At 41.2% G+C, this 23,664-nt stretch overlaps 1 protein-coding gene across 15 annotated transcripts in view; it reads right to left on the bottom strand.

Annotated features, from left to right (window-relative positions):
- NCAM1 (neural cell adhesion molecule 1) overlaps window positions 1-19,653 on the bottom strand; it is a 328,014-nt gene extending 308,361 nt beyond the window's left edge. For 4 of the 15 annotated variants that reach the window (XM_036324393.1, XM_036324394.1, XM_036324397.1 and 1 more), the window contains exon 1: window positions 19,271-19,645. In XM_036324393.1, the coding sequence (XP_036180286.1) occupies window positions 19,271-19,322 (52 nt within the window). In that variant the 5' untranslated portion in view covers window positions 19,323-19,645. Of the gene's footprint in view, window positions 1-19,270 lie in introns of all 15 variants that reach the window. The other 11 variants (XM_036324395.1, XM_036324396.1, XM_036324402.1 and 8 more) reach the window with 7 other exon arrangements.
- Window positions 19,654-23,664: the final 4,011 nt, after the last annotated feature.

Genomic DNA, 23,664 nt, shown 5'->3' with positions numbered 1-23,664 from the left:
TGAGGAGCTGAGGGCCGTTTTCAGGCTGGCGGGTGACTGAAGCTCCCAACCTCTCCTTTTTTTCTTTTCTTTTTTTATTCTGGGATTTATTTACCTTCTATGGCTGTCACTGGAACTGAGAGCCGGCTGTAGCTCTGAGGCTCGGCTCCAGCTCTAAGACCTCGGCTGCTGAAAGCAGGTCTCTGGGTTTGTTTGGATTCTATAATTGAAACACTGTTTCAGCTCCAGCTCCGAGGCCGGCTGGCTGAAAGCAGGTTTCTGGGGATTGTTTAGCTTCTATAATTGCAACATTGTTTCTTACACTGCAGCTCAGAGCCCAGCAGCAGCAGGCGGGGAACCTTGGCTTCCTCCATCACTGGAGCAAGCAAGCCTCTTGTTCGCTTCAGCTGCCTGGCTGCCGGCCGCCATCTTGGTTGGCAGTTAATTTGCATATCTCACTGATTAGCCAATGGGAAGGGTAGCGAAGTTACAGTTAATTACCATGTTTCTCTATTATTAGATAGGATACCCAATTAAGTGAATGTTTCCAGTAAATATTCCTGCCACCCAATAAGTCTGGGACACAGCCGTTTGCAAATATGTTCACAGACCTGCTCTTCTCTTGGTCACAGCTTCACTGCCAAGCCCTTGTCCTTAGACCCAGGAATCTTCTGAGAACTCCTTAGTTCAGAAAAGCTTCTTCAGGACTCTCTAACTGGCCCTAACTCTCTAAATTGTCAATTCCCTTGAAGTTGCCTTAACATTCATCTTCTGAGGTCTTTGCCTTTGATGAATGCCTGGAGCATTTACCTTTTCCTTTAAGAACTCTGCAGGCTTCTTTCAATCTCAAAAATTCCATACTGGAATATGTGAGATAAAAGATTTCAAAAATCGGCTTTGGCTTGTAGCAATTATGAACCCTGAAAGAGACAGGTCATCAGAGGGTTCTCACAGTCTGCTTCAAAATTAAAGCTAACACTCCCTCTCATACCACCTCCCACCAAACCACTGACTTCAACCCAACACACACACACACACACACACACACACACACACACACACACACAGAGACACACACTGTGAGCAACAAGAGGGTAGTGGCTATGTATCCCATCTCCCATCCTGCATTCTTCACGCTAGCAAAAGGCTGTGTTTTTACTCATGGGAAAGCTTAAATCCCAGGGACTTTGTTCTTGGGGATATTTTGTTTCAGGGACATCAGTACCAGACATTGCTGAGGGCAGAAGTGCCCCCAGAGAAAATAGGATTAAATGAAATATTGAGTAGTGAATAAAATACTCTCCCCCCAAATAATTCTTCCAACTCAGCTTAAAGAAAAACAGTAGTCAGACTTGGATCATATAAAATGCAAAATGTTGGATTCTCTGAAATACTCTCCCCCCAAATAATTCTTCCAACTCAGCTTAAAGAAAAACAGTAGTCAGACTTGGATCATATAAAATGCAAAATATTGGATTCTCTGAAATTGACCAGTCCAAGAGAAAATGTAGGTACTAATGAGTGGAGTGGATGACCCTCACTCACAGGCCAGCCATACAGCTTCCCCACAGCTTGTCAGTGTCTCCCTCCTAATCACTAACAGAGCCAGAATAATTATACTAAGAGCAATAAAACAAAACAATATTAAACACAAGGAAGATAGTAACACAATAAAGAGAAATTAAAAGGACAGATATGACAAAGGAAGCAAGGAAATTTTTCCAAAGTACTCTGATATAAAAGATGTTGAATCAAAAAATAAGAAAATTATGTTATCAAGAGACATTCAAGCAACAGAAAAAGAACTCTTAGATATTAAATTGCTCTAGCAAAATAAAAATGCAATAGAAAGATTGTCAAAAAGCTGAGAAAACCTCCCAGAAAGTAAAGGGCAGGGGACTGGGAAAAACAAAAAGTTAAATAATAGTGGAGAGAAGATAAGAAAAATTAGATAATCACTCCAACTTCTAAATAAGCGCTCCATGAAAAAAAAAACAAGAAAAATAAAAATATCAAATAAATAATACAGGAACATTTCTCAGCACTGAGAGACATGAATTTCTAGACTAAAATGATCCACTGAGAACCTACCTAATAAATCAAAACAGACCTACATCAAGGCACATCATTGTGAAATTTCAAAATACTGTAGACAAAAGTAAGGTCCTAAAGTTTTCTAGACGAAAATGAAAGTTTCACACAAAATATCAGGATTGAGAATATACTGAGCTTCATAACTGAAACACTAAAAGATAAAAAACACAGAATAACATCTTCAAAATTCTTAGGTTAAATTATCTCCAATTTAGAGAATTATATACTAAGCTAATATAAATTAACTGCCACAGCCTAGAAAACCAGCATCTAGACCAGCCGTGGGCAAACTACAGCCCGCGGGCCGGATCCGGCCCGTTTGAAATGAATAAAACTAAAAAAAAAAAAAAGACCGTACCCTTTTATGTAATGATGTTTACTTTGAATTTATATTAGTTCACACAAACACTCCATCCATGCTTTTGTTCCGGCCCTCCGGTCCAGTTTAAGAACCCATTGTGGCCCTCGAGTCAAAAAGTTTGCCCACCCCTGATCTAGACTAAAGAAGGAGAGGAAAGTCTAAGACATATGTCCTCAGGTGAAGAAAGAAAATAACCATGTTTGAACATACCAAGAGTGGATTTATACTTTAGTCTGAGAACTTGACACTTGATTAGTGATAGGTATTTAGAAAGCTAAGCAAAGGATAACTGAGGCCATTATAAACTCTAGGAAAGTCAGAAAATTACAGAAGAAAGGCAATAAAATCACAGAATTGTTCAAGGCTCATCTGTGAAGAATATTTGCATGGTCATAACTGTAAACATTAAATATTAAGAGGCTGAGGTAGCCCTGGCTAGTGTGGCTCAGTTGATTGATCATCATCCAGTGCACAGAAAGGTCACAAGTTGGATTCCTGGTTGGGGCACATGCCCAGGTTGAGGGTTAAGTCCCCAGTTGAAGTGTGTGCAGGAGGCAACTAAGCAATGTTTCTCCCTCTCCCTCTCTCTTCTTCTCTCTAGAATCAATAAAAACATATTTGGAAAAAAAAAAAAAAAAGAGAGAGACCAAGGTAAAGAAGGTAGCAAGGGCAGTGTGTAAGAGTACTAAACCCCCAAAGGAAAAGTCAATAAATAATACTGAAACCCAAAACAATTAAGTAAGTATAAATAATAGAGATAAAAATATAGAAACAGCTAAAATGTGTAGAAAGTGTTGCTTCAGGGTACTCAAAATCAAAGATGGGATGGTTGAAGAGGGAGGGTGAGGAAAGGGTTGGGGCAGGAGACTAATGTGTTTTGTTACAAGTAATAAAACTATTTGACTTTTAAACAATGTAGATATTTTATTTTGCTAAAACTAAAAATTAAATTCAAGGAAAAAAAAGGAAGAATGACAGCCAACTCATTCCAATTGCTTGAATAGTTAGGATCTTTAATCTCAAGACATAACTTAGCAGGCAAGAGAGAGATTGGTTGAACCAGCTTCTCTTAATGATAAATAAATAGCTATGGACTTCAAACCAAACTGAGAAGCTATATACAACAAAACTCTTCCGTAAGAATGAAATATGAAATTTCCTTTGTCTTAAATTCTTGAGAATTAGAATGTCTCATGAGTGAATTTTCCAGATGAGCAACGCTAATCACACTACCTCTTCCATTCCTACTTGCAATTGGTGAAGCCAATGATACCGATGTTTATGTTTGTTTTATTTTTCCAATGACTCCTTCACATCATACCTCCTTTTTTATATGAACACGAAAGACACATGCTCAAAAAATGAATTCATATCATTGTTGCCTCCTTGAATGGGCTGCAGTTGGCTCTTCCAAGTGAAGTTTAATTATGAACACCCATTATACTATAGTATGTAATAGTCATTCCCTTGGCATTCTTTTTAAATAAATACTAAATGGCTACGACTGATATGCTTGTTGTGTTCCAGCATCTGCTTTTCATGATTTTTCCATCCACTTAGGTCTTCTTACTGTCAGTAGACCTGTACTAGCAGTCATGTTTCCTTGATTCTAATTAAATCTAGGAGTTTTTATAGATGTGGTAGAAACTAGGAAATTAATTCAGGATATATGAACTCTTTCTGAATAGAGGTTTAAGGGCTTACCTATGAGTCAAGTACCTTCATTTAAGTGCATGGGCTTTGTGATATCTATCTTGGCTATCAAGAGGCTAATTTCCCTGAATTCTTCATTCTTCATGTCCCAAAGTATAAAGGTTGCCAGATAAATGACTTCCAGATTAACGAAGTGTCACCAATATGATCATTAGCAGCAACTGCTATTTATTTAAATTACTAGATTTTATGGCCCCACCTTTGTGGTGAGTTGACAGGTTTACTATTAACTCTATATAAGTAGAAAGTAGAATCTATATAAGCCAAGTTGTTTTTTAAATTCTACTTTTCTCAAAATCAAGATCTACTAGACTTTGGTTTCACCGGAAGTAAAATAGCTAAGCAATCAGCCATGGCATTTCTGACTCAGTCACAACTCATGGTCCCATCTTCCTTTCATTCTCAGAAAATGAAAAATAAGCAGTAAAAATGTCATTCTAATTACAATCAATACTTAAAAGCAACACAGATTGTACATCTCTTCACTGTGAACTTTAAAAGAAAGATGGGACATGAAAGAACATATACTGACCTTACTATGTGCCAGACAGTTGTATAAATTGCCTCATTTCAATTGCCTCATTTCCTCCTCACTAATAACACTATTAGGTGGGTATTATTATCTCTGTTTCAAAGATAAATAAACTGAGTGTTGGACAGATTAACTGGTTCAAGGTCATGGAAATCAGAAGAGCCACCTTTCAAAATGCAAATTTGATGTCAAAGGCCTATACCTCCTCCCCCCACAATATGCACTGCCTCTACAACACCAAAAGGAGATACTAAATTAAGAAAGTAAGAGAATTTATTCATTAGATTACACATATAAGTGAAATCATATGGGATTTGTCTTTCTCTGACTAGCTTATTTCACTTAGCACAATAATCCCCGGATCCATCCATGCTGTTGCAAAAGGTAAGAGTTCCTTGGTGAGGGCCGAGGGAAGGGAGAGCAGGGTCTGAGTAGAGGGGGAAAAAGAGGAAAATGGGAACATCTTTAATAATCTCAACAATGAAAATAAAATATAATGTAAAAAAAAAATGAGAATTTGTAATTAAGACTCAAATGAAAGAGCTTGTATTGGATTTACATGCTCTCATTCCATGATAGCAGATCTTGAAGGTTGTCATATTGTACCCTGAATCCAATTCCCATGTAACTACAGTTTAACTGGTGATTGGCAGCCTCATCCACAGCCAGAATGGACACTCACAATTAAGATATGAATTAAAAAAAAAACACATTAGAAAAGCAATCAATCACAACCATTTCCACTTCTTTGCCAATCTGATCTAAACAATGCACCCAACATGTGACAAGCAGAACAAACTGCAGGAAGATTTTTAAAAGGCAAAGAAATCAAGGTGTGAATATCATGAGCAATAATACAAAAAGACAAAACTGTGTCTAGAAATTATATTTTCACATACTAAATGAAATCGCTGGGAGAAACCCTCTATGTTATCCACTTCCTCTCATGCGAACCCATCCCGTTGTGCTTTGCAAGGTCTGTAAATTGCCTTTCCCCTCTCTCCTGGCTCTTTGCCACTGGTGTGGTTACAGGGGCCCTGATGGCCCTCAGTGTGAAGCCTTCACTCAACCTTCATTTTGGTCAAGTCCCCTAGATCTCAGCTTTTCCTGTCTTTGACTCTAACAACTTGAATTTCACTATCCAACTGAAATCCCTCCAAGATCACCACACTCCTCTGAAATAAATCCAGTTCCTACTTGAGCCTCATCTTCCTTATATTGCTAACCATCTTAATTATTGCTAACCTCTTTTTTATTGTCCTATTTGTTTTAAAACCTGAACAAAGGCAATATATGTCATTAGGAAAGTCAGAGAGTATGAAAAAATTATCTTCTCTCAGTCTTAAACAGTGAAAGAGATGTTTTAAAACAAAATTGGTACTGACAAAAACATGTGTTTGCAACTTTTTTTTTTTTTACTTAACATTATCATCCTTCTCTAACCTAGACATTCACGTCACTGGGCTCTGGTTTCCTCCCTTTGCTCAATATCACTTTCTGGATTATGGACAGGATACCACTCTAATTGCTACACAAATACTACACCGTAAAAACTTCTGGGTGTGACAGGGACTCCACTATGTTCTGATTGTAATTCATGGTGTTTCTCTCCCTGGAAAAAAAGATAAAATTATAGACTATTACTGCCTCTCGGCTTCATGGTCTCTTTAGCTGGACTCTCTTCTGCTTCTTCCCAAACAGCCTTCTTCTGTGCAGAGCTCAGTCCTTCCTACAATCTCCTCAGCTCTCACGCTGGGAAGAATTCTCCAGCAACTCCTGGTGCCCAGGTAATCCTTATCCTGCCTCTGAAATCTTAGCCACATATTTGACTCTAGATGCTACTCGATGAACGAGTTATCTTTTCATCTCCACTACACAGTGACTCTGAGGTTAAGGTATTGTACTTTTTTTTTTTTTTAATATATTTTATTGATTTTTTACAGAGAGGAAGGGAGAGAGATAGAGAGTTAGAAACATCGATGAGAGAGAAACATCGATCAGCTGCCTCCTGCACATCTCCTACTGGGGATGTGCCCGCAACCCAGGTACATGCCCTTGACCGGAATCGAACCTGGGACCTTTCAGTCCACAGGCCGACGCTCTATCCACTGAGCCAAACCGGTTTCGACAAGGTATTGTACTTTTGAGTTTTTGATTTTTGGTTTGTTCTCTACAGATAACAGATCGTGCAGATGCTCAGTAAGCATTTTTGTTGTCATTACATCTTCCTCTCCTCCAAATCCTGTGCCTTCTCCCCTCTGCGGATTGTTTTACCCTCTCTAGGCCTGTCATTCTGATGACAATGGTTTTCAAACACTTTTGACTTAAGCCATAATAAGGTACATGTTTTCCATCACAACCTGGTCAACAAAAGTTTCACAAAACAATACTTACTCTTACTACATAAGATATACTCTTTTTTTCTATTCTATTACATCCTTTTTTCCCTTCTTTACTTCTTTTTTAATGCTGGCTGAAGCCAAATAAATAGATTTCACTATCCACAGCTGAAAAATACTAACCTGCAAGTAAAGATACTAGAAGGCCCAATTATTTTCTAAATTCTAATGTCTTTAAAACTGAGGCTACCCATCTTTCATGCAAGGTTACCCCTTATCTCAATTCTCCCATCATATGGACAGTACCATGATTATTTCATCCCTGGGGGTTGGTAACTTAAAATATTTTTCTCTCTCAGTCCATTTTGGAACTAGCAACTACCCCTACTGATTGATTTGTCATCGCTAACATCTCAGCTGTGTGCCTCTTTTTCTTAATCCTTATCCAAAGCCATTCAAGTGTATCTGTCCAGAATTACCTGCTTTGTAAAACATATCACAGTTTAATTTCTTTAACAAGGCCCTCTGGTACATAAAATTTGATTGTGTAAGTCTTTTTAGCTATCTGTCTATTAATAAAAGGTATAATTATGAAGTATTTTGGTTTGTAATCCATTTCACATATATTATTTTATTTGATTGAATCTCCTATTCAAACAAGAAATTACAGTTCAAAAAGAGATTTAGTACTTTACATAACACTTAGTTCACTAGTAGCAGGGCCAAATCTTGAACCCAAATCTTTTTAATCTAGGCCTTTCCCTGCATACAGGTCTTCCTACCACACAAAGCAAGAGACTTTCATTGGATTTCACTGGCTTCCAAACCAGTATTAACAGATTCCCCTATCTCCCAGGCTCTGGGTTCTCCATCACTTAGTCCATCTTAGATAATGTAACAAAAATCCTTTAACCTACTATTTTGTCCAGCCACTATTGTGGCTGCTACATAAAACCAAAACTCCCCTAAAGTACTGCAGTAATCTCTACCAATTTTTTCCTACTTCCTTCTCTGCTAATTCATAGTTGGCATTAAACACAGAGCTAATTCATAGCTGGCATTAAACACAGAGCCTAGCACAGCAGATGTTCAATTAATATCACTGACCATACTTGTAAATTTTTAAAAATGATTTCTCCAAGATTTACAGCCACATGCCTCTCCTTTGTCTAGCATTTAAGATTTTAATAAGACTTGAGCCAATAGCTAGTCTGCTTTCATTGCTCTTCAATTCCAATTACCCAGCTAGACTCACCCCTTCCTATGGAGAAATTGGTCCTTCCTCTCCCTATTAATCCCATGCCCATGATGTCCAGATCAAACACTACATCTTCCACACCTTTTTTCAGACATTAAAATCAAGCAAGATGATTTCAGCCCTTCTGACCAATTTTCACAATGAATACCACTCTCCTTCTTTTAGGTACTTATTCATATGGTACCTTTCATGATTTCCTGTCTGACCCAAGTAGGTGCTTTCTTTCCAACCCTCTGAAAGCCTCTACAGGATCAGAAGTTTACTGCCCCCTCAGCCTCCACACAGAATTCTGCACATCATATTCACAGGACACCTGTTTAATAAACCTTTCAAAAATGAATCACTATTCCAGGTTAACATTTTACAAGAACATACTGAGTACCTGCTACATATTATTGTTTTACATGTGGGATTTTACTTAAGCTCACTAAAACCCATAAGGGAGTGTCATTATCCCCATATTACAGACTGGGATGCAGGCTCAGAAGTGCAAGGACTTGCAGAATATCAGTTACAGTTAGTGGACTCAACCCAGACCCACCAGACTCCAAAGCTCTTGATATTGTCCCTCCACCCTGTTCACTTTGGTTGTCCTCATTCAGTCCAGAAGCCAAGCAAACTCACATGTGCTCACCGTTTATCCTGATGCTGTGTGTATTCAAATGACCCTGACTCTAGAAAAGGATGAGCTGCAGCCAACCCATATAAGTTATGGCCCCAGCTTCACCTATGTAAGCCACTTAACCTTTCTCACCCACAGCTTCTATTTTAAGGCTTCACACAATCTGGCCTTGGAGAATTATTTCTCTCCTAATTTCTGGCCCTGACCCTGTTCCCCAGAAGGACTGTATGTGCTCATAACTTGAGATGTTACCTCTGCCTGAATCACCCTTTCTTCCTGCTCCGTCTAGTAAAGACACACTCTCGCCCCACGCCCAGCTCGGGGGAGTCCCAACCAGAGTTAATTGCTTCCTTCCTTGTGCTCCAATGACATGTACTCATGTCTCTATTTATAAGTGTAGTCTGTCTCCCTCCCACACTAGATGGCAAGCTTTAGACAGAGGCATATCTTACTGGACTATATGAGCTGAAATCCAGCCCAATTCCTGAAACTGTCTGACCTTCTCAAGATTTCAGAAGGTTTGCTGAATGGAGGCATTCAGAAATGTTTGTAGTGATTCAGTGTTTGTTGGATTAAGTAGTTAGTCAATCATGTGTTAACATCAGAATACCATTGGTTCTTCCCATTTCACAGAGTTCTTCAAATGGTACCTCCTCACCTCACCAACCATCCAGTCACAGATGAACTTCCCTGGTCATCTCTCATAGTACCCTGTTCCTTTCCTCAGTTTTGATCAGAATATGAATTATATATGTGTGTTACTTGTTTCATGTCTATATTCCTCCGCACTATTAGACTGGAAGCTCCATGAAAACAGGGGTAATGTAAGTTTCATTTACCACTATATTCCCAGCGCCAAGCACCCAGTATTCAAGAGATATCACTGAATAAGTTAGATAAAAATTAAATTATAATGCATATCAAAAATTGTGAATTGTATGGTGATAATTATAATTATTGGTATTACATATCCAAGTTATCCCTCTTAGAGGGCTAAAATTAAATCTTACATTTCTTCTCCAATATCATCTGCCTTTAGTTGGTGAAACTGCTTCCTGCCCTATCAACAGGGCACTTACATCTGATACATTTGAATGATAAGAGCAATTAATTTATTTTATGCCAGATAGTAATTTACAGAAATATTAGCCATCAGTGGTGAGAAATGCTAAATCACCTCAGATCTCACTTAAGATTTTCTGTAAAATAAAGGTCAAATAGCTCCTTCTTTTAAAAAATTTGATTTTGATATATTATTCCAGTCTTCAGTGCACTACTCAAACAACCTTCATGAGGTGCATGTTTAACAAGCTGGAATGATCAGCTTAGATTCTCAAGCAAGTGTACCCCAGCAGACCAACACATAGTGGCTAGCTCAGGGTCAGGTAGTGGCTGCCCCTCCCTTGCAGGGGCTCCTCTCAAGGCTCTGGGGGCCAGGGACCTGTCAGTGTGTTCTCATGGTCATGTTTTCTACATTTTACAAAAAGCAAATGAGTTTGCCTTATTTTCCTTAAAGAGGACATTCAAAATTGTATACCCTTCAGGACCTATGAAACCTAGATCTATCCCTGTGCTAATTAAAGGCTTTCAATCTTATAATGAGAGCACTTTTCTCTCTAACGTATCCATAACCAACAAGGCAGTGCAGACACATTTAACAACTGATTTCTAAAGTCTAGTTCTAATCATTGATGAGATCATGTTCCTGTAATATCAGTTTTAAGTCCTTCTAAGAAGAAAGCACTATCTGAATAATTATTTTTCTAAGTCCATATGCATTTCTCTTTCTCACTAATAAACACAGCTTGAATGCACTTATGTCCTGTGAGCTCTAAAATATTCACCACAACTCTAACAAGTAGGTATTACTAATTTTCCCACTTCACAGAAGAAAAAACTGAAACTTAGAGAAGTTAAATGACTTGCTCAAGATCAGACAGCTAATAAGGGATATATGTGGCTGGACTGTCAACCTAAGCTTGTCGGCAACCCTTGATCCCTATACTACTTCTAGGGTTCCTTGACAGCAGAAATAATGTCATCTCAGTCCCTTGTCATTCCCCCCAGAGCTGATGATAAAAAGCTGGCACTCAATATACATATTTGTTCAACTTTTTAAGAGCTGATTGTTACCTAATGTGACATAATCTCAGTGTGGCATTACTAGAAATAGTCCAAAATGGCAAGGTAATCAGATACTACAAGTCTTTTTACATGTTGTCTCAATAATGACACAGAACAGGAAATAGGGTCAGATGTCGCTAGTGTTTGCAACTACACATCAAAAAGTCCTCGTGAGAGTATGGAGTAGAATACAGGTTCTAGAGGAGCCTTTCAAGTCACGTAAGTGAGGCAAACTGTGAAGTCAAAGGAAAGCATATATTTGCATATAGATGGGAGAAAAAGAATACATAGGTATATTGAAGCCTTTTGTTCAGAAACACACCGAAACAAGATAGACCAAATGGCTTATTCTTTTAGTGTAGTCCCCTGATTGCTCAGAAGCTAAACCAATACTTTAGGAAAAGTGTGGCATCCTAACCGAAAGCCCTAACTCAGTGTCTGTGTGAAAACATGATTAAGTGCCTTAAGAGTGATGTGTTGAAACTTCCTGGAAGGCGGACATTTGGCACCCAGACCAGCACCATAAAGCAGCCTCCTAAGGACTGTCTTCAGCTGAGAGACAGCACCATGAAATGAAGGGCATAGTAGCACCCCTGGCAACTGGCAACGCCAAATCATTTACGTCCCTTTACATCAGCAAAGGTTTTAAGGTTTGGCACCAAGAATTAATAACAAAAAAAGTTGTGACCTTCAGCTTGATTTCTAGATTTCATTGCCCCACAGTAGGAAGTACATCCACCTGTATTATCGATAGTAGTTCCACCACACTGTTTTCTCATATTAAAAACGCTGGACGTCAAAGAGACCTAACCAGTAGGAGTCAGTGAGTTCCTTGGGCATTTCCTTCTTCCTAAGAGGCCATCTCTTACAATATTCCTCAGAGATTTGCTGAGTATTTTAAGATATGCATAAAATACTCTTGTGAATTTCACGCATATTCCTTCCTTTTAAACTACAGGAATCACAAATTTAGTCTTTTTTTATTCAAAGCTCAAATAACCATTATTATTATATAGCCAGTTGATTCAAGTTTTCAGTTTTGTCTAATGTAACCCATTTTTAAAACTAATAAAATGCTAAAATTTGCTGCCATTTCTTTTAAAGTTCCAGGCTTTTCTTAGCCTATATGTTCATGATATTACCAAACCAAAAAAAATCAATTATGGAATTTACAGTAACATTTATTGTGACACTATAAAATATTTGTGCACAAAAAAATTCAATACTTAAATAGCACAGAGAAGCTTTCTAAATGCCTTTGTCTCCTCCCAGGCTGACTGCTCCCAGCAGACTGATGGTGGCAGGTGCGGTCCCTTTCTCTCCCTCCCTGGCAATTGGTTCTGCTCTCCACCATCACAAGTGCAATATTGGCAGAGGAAGTTCAAACTGTTCTTTAACAACAGGTAGTCAATCACTTACTTTACACTAAGACAGGAAGAGCTGTCTGTGAAATATCTCTGGAGGTCGGCCAGTGGCATTGAAGTCACTTCCACTCAGGTTCTTCAACATTGAAGATGTAAATACGGGGAATTCATCAGACTAATATTAAATAGAGACTGTGTCACCTTAAAAAATTAAGTGGTTGGTCAGAAACACCAAAATCCACATTGCAAGTAGCATGAAGTTGACAAGATACTGTCTATAATTTAAGAAACTGAGTTCTGTAGCAAAGAAAACATCCATCATGTCTCAAGATTCGTTTTGGAATGACAAAATGGTGGTATTTATTTTGAAAGGAAATTAAGACGTTGTTTCCTGTGACAGAAGTATATAAATATAGGTTACTTACATTAAATTACATGTTACCTGTCTGAGGTTTAATGACAAATTTTTCCAAAGAGAAGCACTATTCAAAACTCTCAGAATTGGGGGGATCTAGGAGACTTTCTCTTAGTGCTGCTTTGGGTAAGCGCCCAAAGAGAGCCCTTTGAAAAGCACACCCACACCATATTTTTTTTGGATAATTACTACTTTAATTCTTGAACTACCAAGCCCAAGAAACAGTCGCCAGTTAAATCAACGCAGTTTTAGTTCAATTAATTGGCACAGAGTCTTTGATGAACCACCTTTATTGAACAAGGAAATGTCCTGCTATTTCCTGCTATGCTATTAAAAAAAAAAAATAGTTCCTGGCTTTTTTATGCACCAATAACAAACTCTCAGAAAGAGAAACTTAAAAAAAAATCCCATTAACCATTTCAACAAAAATATTCAGATACTTAAAATAAACTTAACCAAGGAGGTAAAAGACTAGTACTTCGAAAACTACAAGACGTTGAAAAAAGAGACAGAAGAAGATATAAACAAGTGGAAGAATAATCTGTGTTCATGGATTGGTAGAAACAATATCATTAAAATGTCCATACTACTTAAGGCAATCTACAGATTCAATGCAATCCCATTAAAATATCAACAGCATATTTCACAGATCTAGAACAAATACTCCAAAAATGTATATAGCACACACACACACACACAAAAAAAAAACCACACACACACACACACACACACACAAAAAAAAAAAAAAAAAAAAAAAAAAAAAACACCTCGAATATCTGCAGCAATCTTGAGAAAGAAGAACAAAGTTGGAGGGATCACAATATCAGATATCAAGTTATGCTACAAAGCCACCATAATCAAAACAGCCTGGTACTGGCACAAGAACAGGCAAATAAATCAATGGAACAGACAGAAAACCCAGAAATCGAGCCAAGCCATTACACTCAATTAATATTTGACAAAGGAGGCAAGAGCATACAATGGAGTCAAGACAGTCTCTTCAATAAATGGTGTTGGGAAAATTGGACAGACACATACAAAAAAATTGAAACTCCCATTTGAACCAGTAATCCCACTTTTAGGAATATATCCCAAGAAATCAGAAACACCAATCAGAAAGGATATATGCACCCCTATGTTCATAGCAGCAAAATTTACAATAGCTAAGATTTGGAAACAGCAGATGAGTGGATTAAAAAACAGTGATACATCTACACAATGGAATACTACACTGCTGTAAAAAAGAAAGAACTCTTACCCAGGGGTCCTCAAACTTCTTAAACAGGGGGGCAGTTCATTGTCCCTCAGACCGTTGGAGGGTCAGACTATAGTTTAAAAAAAAAACTATGAACAAATTCCTATGCACACTGCACATATCTTATTTTGAATTAAAAAAAAAATGGGAACAAATACAATATTTGTATTTGCATGTGGCCTTCGGGCCGTAGTTTGAGGACCCCTGCTTACCATTTGCAACAGCATGGATAGACCTGGAGAACATTATGCTAAGCAAAATAAAACAGTCGGAGAAAGATAAATATCACATGATCTCACTCATTTGTGGAATATAATGAACAACATAAACTAATGAACAAAAATAGAGCGAGGAAAAAAATATTTTAGAATATAATAGAAGTAATCCTGTTATTTGCAGATTTTTAATATTTCCTACAACCTTTGTGATAATATACTATATAAGTACAGTTTGGGGAATATTATATTTAAAATAATTTTTCTTGAAATATTAATGTCAATTGCATGTAATATTATTATATTTAAAATTGTCTTTCTTGAAAAAAATGAAACTAGACCACCAACTTCCACCATACACAAGAACAAACTTAAAATGGATAAAACAACTACATGTTGTAAGTCGTGAAACCATAAAAATCCTAGAAGAAACCATAGGCAGCTAAATCTCAAACATCTCTCATAGCAACATGTTTAAGGATACATCTCCTAAGGCAAAGGAAACTAAGGAGAAAACAAACAAATGGGACTACATCAAAATAAAAGGCTTTTGCACAGCAAAAGAAACCACCAACAAAATGAAAAGAGAACCCACTGTATGGAAAGCTCACTGTATTTGGCAATGATACATCCGATAAAGGGTTAATATCCAAACTATATAAAGAACTCATAGAACTTAACAAAAGAAAGACAAACAATCCAATTAAAAAATGGGCAAAGAACCTAAATAGGCACTTCTCCAAAGTGGACATACAGCTGGCCAAGAGACATATAAAAAATAGTCAAAATCATTGATCATCAGAGAGATGCAAATTAAAACGACAATGAAGTATCACCTCGCACCTGTCAGAATGGCTACCATCAACAAATCAACAAATGACAAGTGCTGGTGAGGATGTGGAGAAAAGGGATCCCTAGTACACTGCTGATGGGAATGCAGACTGGTGCAGCCATTATGGAAAACAGAATTGAGTTTCCTCAAAACATTAAATCTGGAACTGCCATTTGACCCAGTGGTCCCACTTCTAGGAATATATCTTAAAAAAACCAAAACACCAGAAAGAATGTATGCACACCTATGTTCATAGCAGCACTATTTACAATAGCTAAGCTCTGGAAACAGCCCAAGTGCCCATCAGTAGATGAGTGGATAAAAAAGCTGTGGTACATTTAAACCATAGAATACTGTGCAGCAGTAAAAAAAAATAAGAATCTCTTATCCTTTGAGACAGCATGGAGGGGCCTGGAGAGTATCATGCTAAATAATAAGCCAGTCAGAGAAAGACAAGTATTATATGATCTCATTCATATATAGAATCTAATTAACTAAATAAACTGATGAACAGAGTGGATCCAGAGACATGGAAGCATGGAACAGAGTGCGGAATCTCAGAGGGAAGGCGGGGGAGGGTGAGTGGGTAGGAGCTAATCAAAGGAAGACCTTGTATGCATATATGCATAACCCATGGATGCAGACAGTGGGGTGGTGAGGGCCTGGGGTGGGGGTTGGAGGTTGACTGGAGGTTGTGGATGGGGCAAAAAAGAGGACATACGTAATACTTTCAACAATAAAAATTTCTTAAAAAGATCCTGGGTAAAGTTATCTGGATGGAAATCAACAGGTTCAATCTATTGGAGGAAGGAGGGAAGAGCTTCTTAAAAAATTGACTTAGCCCGGGCCAGGTGGCTCAGTTGGTTGTAGTGTCCTCCCCTAAATCAAAAAGGTTTTGGGTTAAATTCCCAGTCATGGCACATACATAGCTTTTGGGTTAGATCTGGTCAGGGCTCATAGGGAGGGAACCCATCAATGTTTCTCTCTCTCTCTCTCTCTCTCTCTCTCTCTCTCTCTCTCTCTCTCATTAATAAACAGATCTTCAGGTGAGGATTTTTAAAAAATGTAAGCTTTAGACTAATGAAAACTTATCCCAATTGGTAGATCTTTAGAACCTTTGTATTGGGAAGAGTAACTAAAAAAAACTATTAAATTAATGACAGGCCACACATCTACAATGTCTGGGTTATATTCTGTTTGTTTAACTCTACTGAATTTTAAATAAATTGTAACGTCAATATTTTAATATATGCTAATATTTGCTGAAGGAAAATTAACATTTTGGGTTTGGGATAGAGTTGTAAAAGGTTTTCCACATTCTTAAATATGGCTTTACTGCATTCAGTTAAATTTTGTCCAGAAAGACACATTTCTAATCTTAAAATGAAAATCAAGGAAAAAATATAGCTCATCATAATTGTGCTCACTGCAAACTGCTGAGGCGTGCCTTTATATGGCGAGGGGCATGACATATACTCTATATCATATATGCACCCACTATTTTTATAAGGTAGCACAGGTGGTCTTTGTTCTAATTCTGATGCTATCTTGTTGGAAAATCAGTTCCATCCATTCCCTGGCTTTTGCAAGTTAAATTGGCAGAAGGTTGTAAAATTATAAAACAAAGATATGACTTAATCATTCCAGGTCATTCAATCAACCCAGAAAATATCCAGAACTGCTGTAATTCCACAACCTTTCACTTTATTCCTAAAGACCAGAAGACACCAAAATAAGAGAGGGTCAGCCGACGGGATTCTTTGGTGTATTAAGTTAGCACACCCTGCATCTGAAGTGTCAAATGCAGGGAGTGGAGAGAGACTGAGTTACCATTGTCCCTGGAGATGATACAACATGTGAGGCCAAAAATGTGTGTGTGTGTGTGTGTGTGTGTGTGTGTGTGTTACTGTTTTTATTTTTTGTGCTGACCCTTTGACTGGAATTCTTCAATTTTTAAAAATATGGGAGAAACAATAAATATTTCTCTTTGGAAAACCGTTCAACTTCTTTTGTTAAGCAACGCTGTGCGTGTTTCACGTCCTGCCTTCTTCCTATCCACTTGGTCCTCGGGTCAGGAATGAGGACACTTTCCTTTCAGGGACCATGGGTCTGAGTGTCACCCCGGCCTCAGCAGCAGAGAGCAGCCTAACCTGGAATTCCCTGGGCGTGTACCTCCCTGGGGGTCCAAACAGCCTTACACCCATCGCCATGATGGAATAAAGGCCTGGCGACCCCCCAAGGGCCTACCGAAGATTAGGGCTCCATTGTCACGTCCGCACCTATAAGGGAGGAGGTCCCAGAAACACCCTCTCTTCCGGAGGTCCTGTCATGGGGACCCAGGGGCATTAAGGAAAAGGCATGCTGAGAACATCCCCCAATCAGGTGGTTGCGGGGACCGAGGACCCAGGCCGGGGGGCTGGCTGGTCAGCGCAGGCGCGTCGGTCCCCCGGCCACCGCGCCCTGCCAGGCGATGCGCTCCAGCCAGAGCGACTGGGCGCAAGTGTGCGCGCTGCCGGGGGCGGGAGGGATGCTCCCATTCGGCCGCGAGACGCCCGAGTGAGCGAGCACCCCCCAGTGACCACCTAGACTCCATTTTATGTGCTCGGAAACCGCGGGTAGGAGGGGGCCGGCCGCAGGGCGGGGTTCCTCCCGGCGGGGGATGAGCGAGACCGTTAGCCTGGAACACCGGGAGACCGTCCTGGCAGCGCCCGGCCGCCGCCGAGCCGCAATAAAAGCCTCTCGCGGCTTCCCGCCCAGCCAGCCTCGCTCTGATTGGTCGCCACGGGAGGCACCGGGCGGCTGGAGGCGGCAGCCGGGCGCTGCTCCCGGCCTCCCGGGGAGGGGGCGTGCTGGGTGCTCCCGGCCCGCCCCGCGCTCTCCCCGGCCTGGCTCGGCCGTCTGGGCAGTTCCAGCGGCACCCGGCACCCCCTCCGCTCGCTTCCCGGGGGTACTTCCCAGCACACGCCCCCCGTCCCGCACGTCGCCTACCCCACCCAGCTGTCTGCGGCGCCCGCTCCTTTCTTCCCTCTCCCCGTCCATCAGCGCCCCGGCGCGAGTCCTGGGCTGGGGAGGGGGAAGCTGCTGGAAGGGAGGGTGGGCACAAACACAAGAGTCTTCCAGGGAGGCCGGGAAGGAGACACCCCAACTGAAATGAACCGTCCTCCCGGCCGCGGAGGTTCGCTGGGCGGCGGCGCAGCCCCCCGCACCGTGGCAGCATCACTACTGTCTGCCTCCCAGCTCCCTATTGTTCGCACTTTGCAAGGACCAGGAACCTCGCCCAAAGAAAGGAGACCGGGGCGAGGCGTTTCGGGTGGCTACCTGCCATTCTTCTCTCGCACCGTGCACGCAGGGTCCTTGGTGCGTGTGAAGGCACACGCGCGCGCACACGCGCACACACACTAGGAAGCCTGGATCACGCCCTCCTCGCCCTCCGCCCCTCCGCACTTCCTCCTGTCAAAACGCGGCGCTCGGCCCTCCCATCCCTTCGAGCTCTGGGGCAAAAGCAGGCTTTGCAACTAACCAGCAATTTGGCAAATAATAATAATAAAAAAAACACTAACGTCATATCGACGGGGGTGCAAGAACGGCCACACAGACCTGAGATTCTGCCCATGTCGCCTCATTTTGCAAACCGTTATTCGCCCCCCAAAGGAGGGGGGGCGGGGAGCCCCACTTTATTAGACCTGGGGAAATCACGATCGGGGTGGCTACCCCGGGCTTTATTGTTCACTCTTCCAGGAGCCCGAGCTGACAAGCCCCTGCCCAGCTGAATCCCAGCCTGTGCGGTGGCTCCAACGAGCCAAGGCATCCCCTGCCGCCCGCCATCGGGGAAGGAGCGCTGCCCATCTCCAGGGGCAGTCGCAGCGTCCCTGGGAGCCAGCGGCCCGGCTTCCAACGCCCCGGCACGTCAAGTGGAAGGGCGGACGCGCTGGAGGGGCGCAGGGCGCTCGCTGCGCGGGGAGGCAGCCCGGGTCCACCGCAGCCCGAAAGGGCGCGGGTTCGGCAGGACAGCCAGGGCGATGCGCTCCTTCCTCAGCTCCACGAAAATGAGCACCCTTAGCATTCTCCGTACAATCACCCGAAATAACAGTGTCCCTCGGGAGAGGAGTAGGGAGATGAAGGCAATGATCGAATCGGATTAAGAAGAAGAATTATTTTGAAATGTACCTGCAGTTCCCAGGAAAAACAAAGTCCAGATGAGATCCATAGTTTGCAGCATTGTAATCTGCTGGCCGGGAAGGGTGTTCTTGCCGCGGTAAATTCTGTGCCCAGGCTCCTTGCAGCGAGTGTGGACGGCGGTAGAGCAACAGACCTAGAGGCAGACAATTGCCAGGCTGAGTATGATTATTTTTGCAGAATTGTTTCCTGCCAGCGGCTGCCGAGCTGCGTTCACGCGCTGAGGGGAGAATGAGTGACAGTCCCAGCCTCAGCACACTCGCAACTCGAAGATCCTTGCGCTGGCCCGGGTTCGCTTTGATGGAACTTGGGATGGGAGCGCGGGGCGGAGGGCGGGGGTGAGAACCTCACTGTGTCCTTCCACCACGCTGGCCACAAATAGTGCCGAACATCAAGGAGGTAAGAGACCCGGGAGGCAGATGCGGCCGCCTGCAAAACGCGGCCTGGAGCAGCCTGCCCGAGGAAGCGGGCTCTTTCACGCACAGTCCTATAGGCAGAGCTGGGATTTCTTTTTTCCACGCTTCTCCCCCCACGCCTCCGGTCCCTCCTGCCACAGCCTTCCCTAGTCAGGAGGCTGGATATTTTAATAACTAGCAGATAATAAAAACAAAATCGTGGTGTCGTTAGGTTTTCAAAGTTTTTTAATCTCTCTGTTAGAGATCCTAAGATCCTTGAAACACAAGGAAAGTCTAGGATTGTTTTTTTTTGTTGTTGTTGTTTTGTTTTAGGTACAGGAAATTAGAAATTAGGAGAGGGATAGGGATTGCTGTGGCAGGGTTTTGTTTGTTTGTTGTTTATACTGGCCATGAAGTTTGCTCTCCCACAGGGAAGCAACAGAGTTCAGGGGGAAGAGGTGGGAAGCAATTTAAGTTAGAAGCAAATGCAGATGTTTAGAAGGAATTTCCAGAAATAACTGAAGGAAACGGTTTGTGAAGGCTGAAACCTGTGGTCTCTTCATGAAGATCCCCAAGTCCTGTTTGTGTAGGTTTTATGGTGTAGGCACGGTGTTAACTAGTATTTTCTTGCAAGGACACACAACCTCAATTCTTGAAGATATTAATGTAGAGTATCACTGAGGCACCAACATAAAGGGTTCAATTACTCTTACAGCTGCGTTTTGGACAGAAGAGGATGGGGAAGCAGGGTGAAAACAAACATGTTCCAGAACCTGAGCAAGCCTTGACTGTTTACGGAACAAAAGGTGAGGGGGAATCAGGAGCTCCTTTGTACAGGCCTGGACAGCCTGATAGCCCAGCACAGTGGAGCCCTCTTAAGGGAAGGCTGCCCACGTGCCAAGCACCAATGCATCAACATCCCTGCATACTCACCTTTTCTTTAAAGGGCAGGCCCTCCACTGCTGTGCCCTCTTTAAAACCCATCTTCTGCTGGCCAGCTGGAGCGGCTGGCATCTCCTCTCCATGTACCAGACCCAGCAGGGTACACAGCACACTGTGACTTCCACAACCCCGAAAAGTTCTTCTTCTTGCAAATCAATTTTCCACAATGTTTACTTTTGTAACATTTAGCTCATACCAATTATAAGTAATTCATAAATACAGAAAAGTAGAAAAGAAGGAACTAAATACCGTATACAGCTGCATTTTCGATAGAAGATTCCAGAGATACCCACATATTTTCTCAGTCTTTTGTATATGTGTATTAGTTTTTAATTGACAGTAGTAGCAACTTGAATCCTGTGTATTTTCCTCGACATTTCATTATAAGCATTTCCCCAGGGCAGTAAAAAGGGTTTTGAAATCTTTTTATAGTTATGTAATATTTCTCCATATCATGGTTATGCTTCTCCATTGTTGGATATTCAGGTTGTTTCCAGAGTTTTATTATATGAATAATGCTTTTTAACACCTTTTAAAAAATATTTATTGAATATTATTATGTTTAGCCCTGTGCTGGGTACACCGGATTATATAGATTTTTTTTTTTAATGGTTGCTGCATTTAAGCATGTTTGACTTCAGATATGAGCTTATGCTAATGTGTAAAATTACCATATTAAACTTATGTGGATAAGTATTAGACTCTTTCCTAAAGAAGAGGTTTTGATATAGGCAAAAATATAGAGAACAGGCTTGAGGGAAAAGGAAAAAAATGAAGGCTGGGATACCCAAAATATTTATAATTTTTTCTAACCTATTCTGAACTTTTACCAAGTGAGAAACACAACTTTCTCTGCAAACCTCCATTCTTATAGCTCATGTCTTATAGTAGCATTAAAAATTTCTCACTATTTATCTCCCCAAATGTTCCTATTTGTAGCTCTTCAATGTAGGCAGGTGTGGAAATCCTATCTCACTTCCGCATTACTGAATTTCTTTTCTCTCTCCCTCTCTCCTTCTCTGGACACACTAATTCTGAGATGCTCGAGGGACATCCAAGTGGAGATGTGCAGAAGACAGGCAGATAGAGCGGACCCCAGAGAACATCAATGCTTAACCTCTAGGCAGAAGAAATTGCCAAAGCAATAGTGAAAATGCAGTCAGAGACATGGAAAGAGAATTGAAACGTTATAACGACCAAATCAAAAGGAGAAGAAAGTTTTGAAATGGTCAAATAAGATGATGATTTACAAGTTTCCTGGATTTGACCACTGGAAAGCCAGTGGTGGTCTCTGAGAGAGCATCCTTCCATGGACTGGTGGGGAAGGAAGTCCACTGTCCCAGGAGTAGCTTGTCCAGGAAGGAGAGAAGGGGGGTTAGACCGCTCTTTTGAGGAGCAGTGTGATAGGGAAAGGTTTTATCGTTCTCTTCTCTTTCAACATGAGGATTTTGTTGTTAAATTATGAAGTTAATTAAATCAGTAGCTAACACCCCACTCCTCACCCCCAAAACTTTATGGTCTAATTTAGACTACTTGAAAAATGAACCATTTAAGGATTCTTTTCTGGGTGTTGAAAAGGAGACCCCAGGCCTGATCCCAGAGCTAACAGATATCCCAGGAACTTTACTTCACATTTGACATAAGCAAAATGCATTCAGGAAAACACAGCAGCTTAAGATCCATCAAAGCAAGAGACAGGAGAGACTGGAAATATGGAGATCTGCCCAAAGACTGAGGACAGGGAAGTGTGGGGACCAGAAGGTGAAATTAAAACCACAGAGCTAAAGAGTGAAAGCCTCTAGGGAGCCCTCAGAACTTTCTCCTAGCCTCTCATATCCCAGATCTGGTTGATGCCAGAAATGACTGCCAAGTTCTACTGCACGGTAGGGCTGAGGAAACGGACAAGTTTCCCTTCTGAGTCAAGGCTGGCTCCAGTGCTGGTTAAGGATAAGTGGACACTCATCAGCAGATTCTGCTGAATGGTGCTGGGATCCCCAAGGCAGAGGCAGGAGACAGGGATCAACATAGAACCACTGCTTCTTGCGGGTTGTGCACTGCACGACTGGAAGGCGCCTTTTGAATGAATCCCTCACCAAATACTTAAATCCTTGTGGTGACAGTTTTTCTAGTAGGTGGAAGAAACAAATCGAGAAAGAGGTGCTGTTTTCTCATTCTTCCTTCTCCCTCCTTCTTTCCTTTTCCTTCCTTCCTTCCTTTACTTCTTTCTTTTATTTTTCAAGAAGTTTTTAAAGGTTGGAAAGAAGGAGAAGTTGGGCTGCAATGTGGGCACAAGGAAGACTGGGTCAGCCCCTTGGGAGCTGTGAACTGGTTGCAATCACCTCACATTGAAGAGTCCCCAATTTAGGCTGCCCTGGGAATGAAATCTGACCCCAAGGCAGCTCTCTTCAGCCAAGGGCAGTTTTTGGAGACTAATAGCTGACCATGTCCCAGCATCTGGGCGATTATGACCCAGTCCTGAAAGTAGAATCTGGAAGTTTACCACAGCATCCATTACCCAATTTTAGCTGTAAATCAAAATATAATTTCATAGAAAGTTCAATATTTCTTTTTACTGTGGTAAAATATACATAACATAAAATTTATCATTTTAACCATTTTTAAGTGTGCACTTCTGTGGCATTAAACACATTCATACTGTTGTGCAATCTTCACCATGATCCATCTCCAGAACTTTTTCATCTTCCCCAACTTTGTAATCCAGTAAGTGATAACTTTTCATTCCCTCTCCTCCCCCAGCTCCTGGTTACCGCCATCCTACTTTCCTTTTCCTGAGTACTTATCACATCATACAAGAAGAAACATATATTTGTCCTTATGTGACTGTCTTATTTCATTTAGCATAATGTTTTCAAGGTTCTTCTAAGTTATAGCTTGTATCAAATTTTCCTTTGCACGTATATACCACATTTTGTTTATCCATTCATTCATCAATGGACATCTGGGCTTCTTCCACCTTTTGTCTATCATAATTAATGCTGCTATGAACATGGGTATACAAATATATCTTTGAGTCTCTGCCTTCATTCT

Source organism: Myotis myotis, unplaced genomic scaffold, assembly GCF_014108235.1.
Source record: "Myotis myotis isolate mMyoMyo1 unplaced genomic scaffold, mMyoMyo1.p scaffold_m19_p_10, whole genome shotgun sequence".
Classification (NCBI taxonomy): Eukaryota; Metazoa; Chordata; class Mammalia; order Chiroptera; family Vespertilionidae; genus Myotis; species Myotis myotis.
The sequence above is the reverse complement of the archived record's forward strand: the minus strand, read 5'-3'. Positions and strand labels throughout refer to the sequence as shown.